Source organism: Scyliorhinus torazame, chromosome 2, assembly GCF_047496885.1.
Source record: "Scyliorhinus torazame isolate Kashiwa2021f chromosome 2, sScyTor2.1, whole genome shotgun sequence".
NCBI lineage: Eukaryota > Metazoa > Chordata > Chondrichthyes > Carcharhiniformes > Scyliorhinidae > Scyliorhinus > Scyliorhinus torazame.
Genome location: NC_092708.1, coordinates 186,155,271 through 186,169,949, shown reverse-complemented (window position 1 = coordinate 186,169,949; position 14,679 = coordinate 186,155,271). Strand labels below are relative to the sequence as shown.

The 14,679-nt window shown below is 51.1% G+C and overlaps 1 protein-coding gene across 1 annotated transcript; it reads left to right on the top strand.

The window, feature by feature from the left end:
* The first annotated feature begins 5,770 nt into the window (after positions 1–5,770).
* On the top strand, positions 5,771–14,231 carry LOC140394189 (protein Fer3-like). Its single transcript, XM_072481167.1, has 2 exons — positions 5,771–6,519; positions 12,959–14,231. The coding sequence occupies exons 1-2, from the start codon at positions 5,949–5,951 to the stop codon at positions 12,994–12,996; spliced, it is 609 nt and encodes a 202-aa protein (XP_072337268.1). The 5' UTR covers positions 5,771–5,948; the 3' UTR covers positions 12,997–14,231.
* The last annotated feature ends 448 nt before the right edge of the window (positions 14,232–14,679 follow it).

The window sequence follows — 14,679 nt, the reverse complement described above, 5'->3', positions numbered from 1 at the left end:
ACACACACTCACACACACATTTACACACACTCTCTCATACATACACACACACCCTCTCGCACTCACACGCATGCGCCCACCCACCCACAGACCACTCTCACACACACACACTTACACTCACACAAATACACACGCTCGCACACCCACAGATACAGATGCACACACACACACCCATAGGCGCACGCTCTCTCTCACACACACTCTCACACACACACTCACAGGCGCCCACACGCACATATACACAGACATACACAGAGACACACACAGACTGACAGACAGACAGACAGATACACACACACACAGCTACATTGGCACTAGGTCCGAAACACCAACACAAGCTCCACAACAGTAATCCAATATGTGCTATTTTGCAAAGCCTAGTCTCGCCTTCCACTTGTAGGGAGCCGACTGAAACACGATGGGCTGAATGGCCCCCTGTATACTGTAGTCATTCCATTCTGTTTGTCACTCGTGTATCAGTCAGCATGTGTGCAAAGAAGGCCACGACATGCGTCAGGAATGATGATCTAAGTGGATGATAAAATAACCATTCGGTTTGAAGGCTGTTCTGATCTGGCAACAAGTGAAGGAGTTCTAATGAAATGATGCTGGGTTCCAGCCAATTACTTCCCAGTATACGTCCGTAGACAGTGATGTAAAGTATCGGTGTCACACCTCTGAATGTGAAGTCTGCTATCAAACACACCCTGCCAATTGAGACACTATTAATCCAATGTTAGGAAAGCAAACATATTGTTTTGGACAAGATTTAAAAATAATCCCACAAATCGGGGCTGTGGCCATAGAATCATGGAATTTACATTGCAGAAGGAGACCATTCAACCCGAGTCTGCACCGGCCCTCAGAAAGAGCACCCTACCCAAGTCCATCCTGTCCCCATAACCCAGTAACACCACCTAAACGTTTTGGACACTATGGGCAATTTAGCATGGCCAATCCACCTAACCTGCACGTCTTTGGACTGTGGGAGGAAACCGGAGCACCCAGAGGAAACCCACGCAGCCACGGGGAGAATGTGCAGACTCCGCACAGACAGTGGGCCAGCGGGGAATCGAACCTGGGACCCTGGAGCTGTGAAGCAGCTGTGTTAACCACTGTGCTACTGTGGTGGGGGGTTAATCCTTTCCCTGATTAGCCAAGGTTCAATAAGACACGGGTGAATGGAATGGCCCTGGTAGTGAGGGTGAGGAGTGGTGGGGAGGGGATTGGGGAAGTGAGGAGAGGGGATTGGGAAGGGTGGGGAATGGATTGGGGAGGGTGGCAGGGGATTGGGGAAGGGATTGGGGAGTGGGGGAGGGTCTTGGGGAGTGGGGGAGGGGATTGGGAAGTGGAGTGAAGAGGGGCTTGGGGAGGGCATTGGGGAGTGGGAAAGAGATTGGGGAGGTGATTGGGAAGTGGGGAAGGGATCGGGGAGTGGGAGAGGGCATAGGGGAGTGGGGGAGGGGCTTGGGGAGTGGGTGAGGGGATTGGGGCATGGGGGAGGGGATTGGGGAGGGGAGTGGGGGAGGGGATTGGGGAGGGGATTGGGGAGTGGGGGCGGGGATTGGAGAGTGGTGGAGGGGAGTGGGGTGGAGATTGGGGAGTGGGGGAGGGGATTGAGGAGGGGATTGGGGAGTGGGGGAAGGCATTGGGGAGTGGGGGAGGGGCTTGGGCAGTGGGGGAGGGGATTGGGGAAGTAATTGGGGAGTGGGAGAGGGGCTTGTGGAGGGGATTGGGGAGTGGGGAGGGGTTTGGGCATTGGGGAGTGGGGAAGGGATTGGGGAGTGGGGGAGGGGCTTGTGGTGGGGAGGGGCCTGGGGAGTGGGGGAGGGAATTGGGGAGTGGGGGAGGGGCTTGGTGAGTGGGGGAGCGGATTGAGGAGTGGGTGAGGAGATTTGGGAGTGGGGAGGGGACTGGGGAGTGGGGGAGGGGGTTTTGGAGTAGTGTGGGGAGGGGGAGGGGATTGGGGAGGGGAGGGAATTGAGGATGTGGTTGGGGAGTGGGGGAGAGGGTTGGGGATTGGGGGAGTGAATTGGGGAGTGGGGGAGAGGATTGGGGAGTGCGGGAGGGGATTGGGAGTGGGGGAGGGAAATGGGGTGGGGGAGGGGATTTGGGAGAGGGAGAGCAGTTGGGGAGTGAGAGAGGGGATTGGGGAGGGTGGGAGGGGATTGGGGGTTGGGGTTGGGGTTGGGGAGTGGGGGAGGGGATTGGGGAGTGGGGGAGGGGATTGGGGAGTGCGGGAGGGGATTGGGAAGTGGGAGGGGATAGGGCGGGGAGTGGGGGAGGGGATTGGGGAGGGTGGGTAGGGGTTTGGGGAGTGGGGGTGGGGATTGGGAAGTGGGGGAGATAATTGAGGAGTGGGGGAGGGGATTGAGAAGTGGGGGACGGGATTGGGGAGTGGGGAGGTGATTGGGGAGTGGGGGAGGGGAGTGGCGGAGGGGATTGTGGAGTGGGGAGGGGAGTGGGGGGATTGGGGAGTAGGGGAGGGGGTTGGGGAGTGGGGGAGTGGATTGGGGAGTGGGGGAGTGGATTGGGGAGTGGGGGAGGGGATTGGGAAGTGGGAGGGGATAATGCGGGGAGTGGGGGAGGGGATTGGGGGTGGGTAGGGGGTTGGGGAGTGGTGGAGGGGATTGGGGAGTGCAGGAGGGGATTGGGGAGGGGAGTGGGGGAGGGGGTTGCGGAGTAGGGAGGCGATTAGGAGAGGGAAGTGGGGAGGGGATTGGGGAGTGGAGGAGGGGAGTGGGGAGGCGATTGGGGAGGGGAGTGGGGAGGGGAGTGGGGAGTGGGGGAGGGGTTTGCGGAGTGGGAGGGGTGGGGGCGGGGATTGGGGAGTGCGTTGGGGAGTGGGGGAGGGGGTTGGGGAGTGGGGGAGGGGATTGGGGAGTGGGGGAGGGGATTGGGGAGTAGGTTGGGGAGTGGGGGAGTGGATTGGGGAGTGGGAGAGTGGATTGGGGAGAGGGCGACGGGATTGGGGAGTGGGGGAGGGGATTTGGGGGTGGGGGAGGGGTTTGGGGAGTGGGGGAGGGGAATGGGAAGGGGATTGGGGAGTGTGGGCGGGGATTGGAGGTGGGGAGGGGGTTGGGGAGTGGTGGAGGGGATTGGGGAGGGTGGGAGGGGATTGGGGAGTGGGGTGGGAGTGGGGCGGGGATTATGGAGTGGGGGAGGGGATTGGGGGAGGGGATTGGGGGAGGGGATTGGAGAGTGGGGGAGGAGAGTGGGGAAGGAGGTGGGGAGTGGGGAGGGGATTGGGGAGTGGGGGAGGGGATTGGGGAGTGGGGGAGGGGATTGGGGAGTGGGTGGGAGTGGGGAGGGGATTGGGGAGTGCGGGGGGAGTGGGGCATTGGGGAGGGGAGTGGGGAGTGCAGGAGGTGATTGGGGAGTGGGGAGGGGAGTGGGGGAGTGGATTGGGGAGTGGGGAGGGGGTGGGGAGGGGATTGGGGAGTGGAGAGAGGATTGGGGAGTGGCGGCGAGGATTGGGGATGCGTTTGGGGAGTGGGGGAGGGGTTTGGGGAGTGGAGGAGGGGGTTGGGGAGTGGGGGAGGAGATTGGGGGTGTGGGAGTGGATAGGGAGTGGGGGCTGGTATTGGGGAGTGGGGAGGGGATTGGGAAGTGAGAGTTTTTGTTGAGTGGGGGAGGGGATTGGGGCGTGCGGGAGGGGATTGGAGAGTGGGGAGGGGATTAGGGTGGGGGAGGGAATTGGGGGTAGGGGAGGGGGTTGGGAGTGGGGGAGGGGATTGGGGAGTGGGGAGAGGAGTGGGGTGTGGGGGAGGGGAGTGCGAGAGGTGATTGGGGAGTGGGGAGTGGATTGGGGAGTGGGGAGGGGATTGGGTAGTGGTGGCGGGTATTGGGGAGTGGGGGCGGGGATTGGGGGCGGGGATTGGGGAGTGGGGCGGGAAATGGGGAGTGGGGGAGGGGATTGGAGAGTGGGGGGTGGAATTAGGGAGTCGGGGAGGGGATTGGAGAGTGGGGGAAGGGTTTGGGGAGTGGGGGAGGGGGTTGTGGAGTGAGGGAGGGGATTAGGGAGTGGGGGAGGGAGTTGGGGAGTGGGGAAGGGGTTTGTGGAATTGGGGAGTGGGGAGGGAATTGGGGAGTGGGGAGGGGATTGGGGATTGGGGAGTGGGGGATGGGATTGGGGAATGGGGACGGCGTTGGGGGGTTGGTGGGAGTGGTTGGGGAGTGGGGTAGGGGATTGGGCAGTGGGGTAGGGGATTGGGCAGTGGGGGAGGGGATTGGGGAGTGGGTGGGGTTGGGGAGTGGGGAAGGGGGTTGGGGAGTGGGGAGGTGTTTGTGGAGTGGAGGAGGGGGTGGGGGAGTGGGGGAGGGTTTGGGGAGTAGGGGAGGGGATTGGGGAGTAGGGGAGGGGATTGGGGAGTGGGGGAGGGGGTTGAGGAGTGGGGGACGGGGTTAGGGAGTTGTGGGGGGGTGTTGGGGTGTGCGGGAGGGGGTTGGGGATTGGGGGAGGGGATTGGGGAGTGGTAGAGGGAGTTGGCGAGTGGAGAGGGGGTTGGGGATTGGGGGAGGGGATTGGGGAGTGTGTGGGTAGAGGGTTGCGGAGTGGGGGGAAAGTTTTAGCATGGTGAGAGCCGTGGCAATATCTCCATTGGTTCGGTAGCTGTTCCGGGTTCTTTGTTTAACCCTAGTCCTTCCCGTTTGCTTCTTTCTCCCTCCCTGGCTCGGATTTGCTCTCACTGCCCATCCCCAAACGGGGTTCCCCGCGTCCTCATTCTAACGGGGAGGCGGCCTGGCAGTGTGGCACCTTCCAGTGCTCAATTCCATGTCCCGATATTTTATTCGGATGGGCAGCAGGAGCAACATGCTCACAACACAGTTATTGTTGGTGAGGTGAGGCCTTGTCCACTTGTAGCAGTCAGTCCACATTGTGGGGGTACATGGGGAGGGAGGTTTTGTTTGCTGCTGTTGACAGAGTGAAGGAAACAGTGATTGGAAACGGGGATTCCATTCTCTCCCACATTCCAGTCTCCATCTCGGACACACCGACTGTTTCTGTCCCTGATAAATCATACTAACAGCGCAGAGGGAGGCCATTCGGTCCATCCTGGAGGTACTGGCTCCCTGCAGCAAGTTATTGGAGCATTTCGAGCGATGTGAACCGCGTCCATGCACCAATTGATGAAATGAATGACCTTATATTCTGAATATAGCTTCTGAAGCTGCCAAACGTTATTGCCGCGCACCAATGAAACAGTACATTGGACAGCCAGGCGGAGAGGGGACTTTTGTTTCCCAATTCCATTTATTCAGTGTTTTATTGAACAGTTGTTTCTCTGTCTTTACGGAACAGGATTTGAGTTGCTATCGTTAGAGATGTGTAAAGTGTGTTTACTTCTGAGCATATTCTCTGATTTAATTAACTACCTGGTTCGGTTAGAATTTAATACATGTTGTCTCGGTGGGAGGGGGTGACTGCATTTTGCTGTGGTTTATTTTTAATTAGCTATAAGCCTTCACTGGGACAGTTTGGAGAAAGGGCAACTGAAGTATCCCCCCCCCCCCCCCCCCCATGCAGCCCATCATTATTCTCCCTGTATGCACCATCATGTGTTTCTGACAGTTTGCTGTTTAATGTCTCATTAATGCTCGAACCCTCTGCACAAGTCCCGCCGCTGAAATCTTCAATTGTGATCTAAGCCGGGCTGGAGAGTTGCAAACACTTTGTGCCATCTGGAGGTATCAGGGCGTGTGGAGGGGTCGAGTATGGGGGAGGGAGGGCGGAGAGTTACCTATCACAGGCCAGTGTGTAGATGGAATCGGCCCATTCACTGTCCTACTCTTAACCCAGAAAAGCAAGCGTGCCAGGCAGGTGTCCTTCACTGGGATGAGCAGAGGGGCCGGGCACTGCAACCACTATTTAACCCAGCAGGGTCCCACCATCCCAAACGCTAAACGTGTGCACCCTCCCTGGCTGCACTTGACCAAAGATTCAGGCAATGGAGGAAGGGCTTTTCGATCAAGATGTAGCTGGAGAGCTGGCTTTCTGGGGTCAGTTTGAGGCGCACAGTCAGCTCCAGAATCAATTGGATGGGCTGAATTTTGACTTCCCCCCTCTCAGTGCACAGCTCTCTCCCTGGTCTTCAGACGCCTGTCAGTCTGCCTTTCCCGAGGCGCAGTTCCCCCTCCTGGACCTGGACCTTCAGTCCTTGCAGGTGGAGTCCAGTGCTGGAGAGGACAGCTCCTTCCCGGGGGATGCCCTGGGCTCGAAAGGACGCCAGCGCCGCCTCGTCCCCTCGCACCCCTACAAGGCGCAGAGGTATGCGGCTAATATTCGAGAAAGGAAAAGGATGCTCAGCATCAACTCGGCCTTCGATGAGCTCAGGTGCCATGTGCCTACCTTTCCCTACGAGAAGCGCCTGTCCAAGATCGACACCCTGCGGCTGGCTATCGCCTACATCGCCCTGCTCCGGGAAATCCTGCTCTCCGGCTCTGACCCCAAGACCTACCTGGAGCAAAGTGTGAAAAGCGGCTACCAGAACCAGGGCGACGCAATCTGGAACACCAGCGGTGAGTTCAATCAGACATTCAATGGAGCAAAAACTGTACAAATGGTGCCGGGGTCAGACAGCGGCTGTGGAGGGAGGCCCAGGGTTACTGAGGCCGCTGGCCAGCTTCTGGGGAAGGTCCCAGAGCTGGAAGCCCTGTCCATTCCCATGTCCAGTTGCTGGTCAACATCTAGAGGGGTTGCACATTACCAGCGAGGAGTGTACTCCCAGAGATTGATTTATATCGTGTCAAATAGAGCGCTCAATTTGCAAATTGTCCACGGGTATCAAACTATCCCCTTTCTTATTGATCCAAAACATGAAGTCGGATTTGTATGAGCGGGAGATCGAACTGAGGGCAGCCGGTGTCTCAGCAAAACCGTGAGGTGACCGCCAAGAAGAGGAGGTCTCGGCCTGGCCTCCCTCTAACCGGACTATAATTGCCAACCCGAGCTCCCACACAACTGGGCAAGTCCGGGGAGGTGGGTTGAAGATTAAATGGGACTTAACACTTAGCCCAGAATTAGACCTGGTTAATAATGTACCAACTCTCCAGTCCCAGGCCTCTCAGTATTCAGGTTGTAACCCTGGGAGAGGAGCAGTGTAAGAAAGTATAACATTAGTCCCTAATGTCCTAAAGCTCTTGAGCAGGAGTAACCTTCTGTGAAGTGTGGTCATTGTAATGTAGAAAGGGTATAGGAAGCTCCCACAAACAACAATGTGATCAGATTGTCCGCTTTAATGCCGCTGATTGGGGGATGGAGATGTATTGGTCAGGCCATGGGATCCTTTACCGAGAGAGAGGAGAAGGGGCATCGGCTAATGCCCCCAGTAGGGTGGCACTCTACTGCACTGGACTATCAGCCAAAGTCAGTGAACTTCGGTTTCGAGAGGGGAATCCACAGCCTTCACACTCCGAGGTGAGGGAACCAGCAACTGAGCTAGAAATGACCGACACCAGTGAAACAAAAACTCACCTTTATATAGCACCTTTAATATGATAGCAAACCCCTTCACACATTACCTCACAGGAGGGCAAATCAGGGCCAATACCAATTCAAAGGATATGGGTTTGAAGAGGGGTGATTGAAAACTCGGTCAAACAATTAGGTTTTAAGAACAGCCTCAAAAGAAGAGGGCGATGTGGCAAGTCAAAGAGGTTTAGCGATTGAATTCCAAATCTTATCTGAAGGCACAGCCACCAGTGGGAGAGTAAAGGGGAAATGGATGCACAGGTGGCCAGTGGTTGGAGATAACAAAGTTGTAGATCTGGAGATGGCCATGGAGATGGTTGCGACCACAAAGGGATTGAAGCTGAATGATGAATGTTGTTTTTTTAATTTGAAGCATTTCGGGAGCTCAGGTAGGCGAGTGAGCACAGGGCTGGTGAATGAGCGAAACGTGATGTTGATTGGACACAAGCACTTGAGGTTTGGATTTGTTGATGTTTCTAAAGGGTGAGGAATGGGAAGCTTGCCCAGAAGAGCATTGGATTGGGCCAATCTGGATGTGACGGACATGCATGAAGGTTTTGAGAGATGGGTTGAGGCACAACTAGAGACAGCTGATGAATTAATACACTGGAAGATTTCTTAGGCTTGGCATGGGTTGTGGTTTGCCTGTAACCAGATCAGATGTAATCAGCTTTGCTACCTTAGATTTTAGAGTTCAGTGTGAAAAAAGATGTTGATTCATTACTGATATTGAATGTGAACTTTGATAACGTTGAAGGGTTCTCTGGCACATGTGGAAACAGCTGTAATCAGAGCTCTGTTTTTTTATAATAATAATCTTTATTGTCACAAGTAGGCACTGCAATTAACACTGCAATGAAGTTACTGTGAAAATCCCCTAGCCGCCACATTCTAGTGTCTGTTCGGGTACACAGAGGGAGAATTTAGAATCTCCAATTCACCTAACAGCCTGTCTTACAGGACCTGTGGGAGGAAACCGGAGAACCCAGAGGAAACCCACGCAAACACAGAGAGAACGTGCACAGCCCACACAGACAGTGACCCAGTGGGAATCGAATCTAGGACCCTGGAGCTGTGAAGCAACAGTGCTAACTACTGTGCTATCATGCCGCCTTTGCTATTGGTTGACTGGAGCGAGCAATGTGCATTCAGCTGCTAACAGGGATATAATCCAGAATCTTATAGCAGCATCTAGTATGTGAGCAGGACATGGCTCATTGTGAATGTGTCAGTTCTTTGATAAGGCTTCAATTAGCCTCACTCCCCTGCTTTCCTATTTTGAGGATTTCTCCAATTTTCTTTTGAAAGTTATTATTGAAGCAGTTTCCCCCTTACAGGCAGTGCATTCCAGATCCTGATAACACAGTGTGCAAAAAGTAAAAACTCTTCATTTTTCATTTGCTGGGTTGGGTTGATAAAGGTATTAAAATCATGAAGGATCTGGACAGAGTAAATAGGGAGAAACTGTTCCCATTGCTGGAAGGATCAAGAATCAGAGGCCACCAAGTTAAGGTAATTGGCAAAAGAAGCAATGGAGACATGAGGAAAACCTTTTCATCCAACAAGTGATTAGGATCTGGAATGCACTGTCTGAGAGTGTGGTGGAGACAGATCCACACAGTGAGTGGTTAGGATCTGGAATGTACTGTCTGAGAGTGTGGTGGAGACAGATCCACACAGTGAGTGGTTAGGATCTGGAATGTACTGTCTGAGAGTGTGGTGGAGACAGATCCACACAGTGAGTGGTTAGGATCTGGAATGTACTGTCTGAGAGTGTTGTGGAGTCAGATTCACACAGCGGATGGTTAGGATCTGGAATGTACTGTCTGAGAGTGTGGTGGAGACAGATCCACACAGTGAGTGGTTAGGATCTGGAATGTACTGTCTGAGAGTGTGGTGGAGACAGATCCACACAGCGAGTGGTTAGGATCTGGAATGTACTGTCTGTGAGTGTGGTGGAGACAGATTCACAAAGTGAGTGGTTAGGAAGTTGGATTCTTGTCTGAAAAGCAAGGACGTGCATGATTATGGGGAGAAGGCAGTGGAATGGTACCAGGTCCATTGGTCATTTGGTGAGCTGGTAGAGGCACGATGCACCAAATGGGCTCCTTCTATGCCTGCCCATTCTGGGATTCTTTAATCCTCACTTCCGGTTTTCTGGCCAATTATCCAAGATCTGTGACCATCCTACCAATGGGTATTGTTTCTCCCTATCTCCACTATCACGTCCCTTCATAACCTTTATTATTTCAATGTAGGTAACTGTATCACAAATTGTAATTAAAGTCAACTTCATTTTATTTAATGGAATAATGGTACATGTTGAGCCAGGGAAGACCCTTTAAGCTAACAAGCTTGTCAGTTTTTGGTTCATCCCTTACATCATCTTCTCCCTCCATCCAATGATGTTCCCAGGATAGTCCCCCCTCTCACCATCTCCCCCCCAGCCCCCCCCCCCCTCCATTCCTTCAAGTCATACAAATCTGGCCAATCTAGTGAAATATTAGAGGTGTATTAGCTGCCACTCTTGTCTCATTTCTGATGATCTGTGCATCTCTCTATCTCTAGTTTCCAGTGCTCTCTGCCTCATCCACACTTAACTCGACTGCTTGTGAGCCAATTAAATCTCTTCTGCAACCCGCTGCTCCTTCCTGTTGGCCACATCTGTCCCACTGCTGGAATTCACCAAGGGCAGCTCGCAGGCGGGCACACTGACTAACAGAACAGCTTTCTGAAGTGTTATGAATAGGAATGATCAGATTTGCATCAACTGCCTGAAAATACATGCAGTCCACCAGCTGGTGATTTCCAGCAATGAGGCGATTCCCACTGAAAGACAAGGAAACAATCTGGAAGTTGAGGGTGATGCAGGATTCCTGGGCTGGGGTGGGGCTGGGGCTGGCGCCAATTCTTGCATTGACAGCAAGGGATTGGATTGAGGCTCAGTCCCAGTCTGATGCAGGGCATTGTGGATAGCACAATTGCTTCACAGCTCCAGGGTCCCAGGTTCAATTCTGGCTTGGGTCACTGTCTGTGTGGAGTCTGCACATCCTCCCCGTGTGTGCGTGGGTTTCCTCCGGGTGCTCCGGTTTCCTCCCACAGTCCAAAGATGTGCAGGTTAGGTGGATTGGCTATGATAAATTGCCCTTAGTGTCCAAAATTGCCCTTAGTGTTGGGTGGGGTTACTGGGTTATGGGGATAGGGTGGAGGTGTTGGTCTTGGGTAGGGTGCTCTTTCCAAGAGCTGGTGCAGACTCGATGGGCCGAATGGCCTCCTTCTGCACTGTAAATTCAATGAAGTATAGTCAAAATTTCCAAATGTTGACTTTCATGGATGTGTATATGCTTCTCCACATGTCTAACTTTCTCACACTTCGCCAGGATCATGAATCTGGTTCCATTCCCTGCTTTAATTTCTAGCCACATGCGTGCTCTCTCAAATCATTTTGCCTCAATTGCTTAGTTACTTTATATTTCTGAATTTGTCAGTTATGCCCCTTAATTTTTATGAATGAACTAGAAATATCTGTGGTGCCAGTTTACATTTAGAAGCCTGGCTCTCAGCAGCTGAAGTTGGTGCCTATCTGCGCATATCCATCATATCAGCATCCCCCACAGAGTCCAACTATTAACAAGAATTACATTTAACGGCAGTGGAACTGTTACATATGATATGTGGTTTGAGGCCAATATCCACTCAGATGGAGCAAAGATAGTTAACACAACTGAGTTATCGAACAGGACTTTTCCAAATGTGCGTTCTGGTGTGAATGCTCAGCCTGAGGTAACATCTAACAGAATATTGCAGACAGTCTGTCCCTGAACCTTCAGTTTTTAAGATGAGTGGACTGAAAACTCACGAAGAGTATGTACTTCCAGTAAGAGAGGCTCCATGCGTAAAATAAACCCTATTATGATAATTCCATATTGTCTTCCAACAGTGCTGACTTTTGCACATGCAACCACACTCAGACATTCAAATAACTGGCCTGTGAGTTCACCTGTGAATATGTTCCAAGAAGACAGCAGATGGAATATAATGCTGATAAGTGATAGGAGGAATGGAGGTGCAGAGTATTTCTTAAATGGTGAGAGATTGGGATGTGTTGATGTCTAAAGGGACATGAGTTCATTAGTCTCTGAGAGCTAACATGCAGGCGCAGCAAACCATTAGGATGGTGAATAGTATGGTGGCCTTTATTGCCAGAGGACTGGAGTACAGGAGTAAAGATGTCTTACTTCAATTTTATAGAACCTTGGTTAGAATGCACCTGGAGTATTGTGTACAGATTTGGCCCCTTAGCTAAGGAAGGATATACTTGCCATTGAGGGAGTACAACAGAGGTTCACTGGACTGACCCCTGGGACACTGAGATCGTACTATGAGGGGAGATTGAGGAGACTGGGCCTATATTCTCTCGGGTTTAGAAGAATGGGAGGTGATCTCATTGAAACTTACAAAATTCTTAAGGAGCTAGACAGAGTCGGTGCAGAAATGCCGTTTCCCCTGACTGGGAGGACTAGAACCATGAGACACAGTCTCAGAATAAGGTGCAGGCCATTTAAGACTGGGATGAGGAAGAATTTCTTCAGTCAGAGGGATGTGAATCTTTGGAATTCTCTACCTCAGAGGGCCGTGCAAGCTCGATCATTGAGCCTGTTCAAGACAGAAATGAATAATTTCTGGAGACAAATGCTACTGAGGGATATGGAGATAATGCAGGAAAGTGGTGTTGGGAGGGAAGATCAGCTATGATCTAGTTGAATGGTGGAGCAGCCTCGAGGGGCCTACTCCTGCTCCTATAACCATTGCTAAAGTCTACAAAAAGTTTTTAAAGTTGACCGGCTGATCAGAGAATTTTTCATAATTAGTGACAGCCAGCCAGCTCCAAGCCCAAATGATGGGAGATCACCAACTCCACTTGTCACACAACTCACCCGGACTATTTCTTTCCCCAAATTCTACTGCACAGTCTGCATCTGAGATCAAAAGAGAGCCCTTTGCATCAAATCAAATTGCATCCGAAGATTGGTCTGGCAGCGGATGGTGAAGGTGACTGATTGGTCACATCCAGGTACTTGTCTTCCTATGGAAGCAGACTAACTTCCAGGCACAATAAACACAGATTATTTTGTTTGCCTTTTACTTGTTAACAAATCAACACAAATTGATGTCTATGCATTGGAATCGAGGCAAATCAATGGGGATTTCTTTGTTGCAGTTTTTTGGGTACCTTTTTTTAATATCCCAGCTGCCTAAACTTTTGGTCCTGCAGTGTTGAAGTCCATAAATAGAAGGGCTCACCTTCAACAATTATTCGTGCGGCTGTAGTTAACCAATTTGATTCTGTTACTTTGGGTGAATTCAATGAATTAAATTGTTCTTTTCAAATGAGGAATTAATTACTTGGCTGGCAAAAGAAATGTTCATTGAAATGTATTTAAAGCCACCTATTTTGTCTCTCCTGCTTGTTTTGTTCTTTTGTAGATCTGACAGCCCGTCTTTCCTGGATAAAGTGGGATTAGTGCTCATTGTATCTTCCCCAGCATGCTGCGGTGACATCACGCCTGGGGGTCCAGGTGCTGCTTCCCAGTGCTCTGACAGCCACTGGGCCTGCGCGACACAGCCCCACTGAAGACAGCACCAAGCTCCCATAATGGATCTCAGCAAAGCTGCCAGCCTGTATTAAACTCCACCTCCCTCTCTCTCTCTCTCTCTGTCAACCCCACCTCTCTCTGTCTGTCAACCCCACCTACATCTCTCTCTTTCTCTCTCTGTCCATGCAGTTGGTTCAAATGAAAACCAATGAAGTTTAAAGCAAACTTAAATGTTCATTTGCAACTTTGACAGCAATAATTAATACTTAATTCAAGGTCCAATCATAAGGGACGTCTTCACTTGCAAAATTCCCTACCCCCACCAGACAGTTTTGGCTGGATTGAAATCACCTGTGGCACCATTTACAAGTTGGTGAAGTTGAAGTTTTGTGAGGGAAGATGCTACATGAAAGACAAATCCATTATTTAAGACCCTTTAACTGTTTCTAATACTCTGGGAATTCGTCATCCTCGCCTGCACGTTAAATAAAGGTACTTTACAAAATGTTCCCAGCTTCTTCACTGCTGTTAAGTAACTGGCTCGATATTTTTTAATGAGTTTATGATTCTTTGCTCCAGCCCAGATTGCTGTCGAGTAGAAGCTGTTTCCCCTGTGATGTGATTCTGTTATTATTTCATGTAATTTGCATGTTAATTTTACACTTAATTTTCGTTGTGCAAAGCACGCTCCGCATATCGTCGCTTGTCTCAAATTTTAAATAAACTCAAGTGTTTGTGCCAGGAGGGTAGAGAATTGTTAAGATACAATGTTCATAGAATCCAGGACCTGCAAATGTTCCCCCTCTCACTCTTTGTCTGCTCATATCTTGTCAGTACAGCATTGTTGCTACAACAGGTTTCATTCCTGTTGCACCTTCGCCGAGATGAATATATTGAACTGTGAATACTGTCCCGTGTTAAAGCCACCTCATCATATATATTTTTTAAGAGCTTTCACAAGATCAAAAGCGGCAGAAGGCCGCTTGAGCCCAAAATTGTACAAAACAGGTCTAGGAGGTTGCGCTAAAGACAATAAAAACTAGTTCTATTTATTGAAGTGTTGTGAGTTTAAGTTGTGATGTCTGTGAGACTGACGCCTGGAACGGAGGTTGTGTTACAATCTATTCAGTGAAATTGTTGTGTAATAAATTGTTTGGAATCAACGGTGTTCGGAATTTTTTGATTTGATTCATTATTGGTACATGCATTAGTGAAAAGTATTGTTTCTTGCATACGATACAGACAACGCATACCGTACATAGGGAAGGAAGGAGAGACTGCAGAATGTAATGTTACAGTCACAGCTAGGGTGTGGAAAAAAAGATCAACTTAATACGAGGTAGGTCCATTCAAAAGTCTGATGGTAGCAGGGAAGAAGCTGTTCTTGAGTCGGTTGGTATGTGACCTCAAACTTTTGTATCTTTTTCCTGAAGGAAGAAGGTGGAAGAAAGTGTGTATGGGTGCATGTGGTCCTTAATTATGCTGGCTGCCTTTCCGAGGCAGCGGCAATTGTAGACCGAGTCGATGGATGGGAGGCTGGTTTGCGTGATGGACTGGGCTGCATTCATGACCTTTTGTAGTTTCCTGCGGCCTTAGGCAGAGCAGGAACCA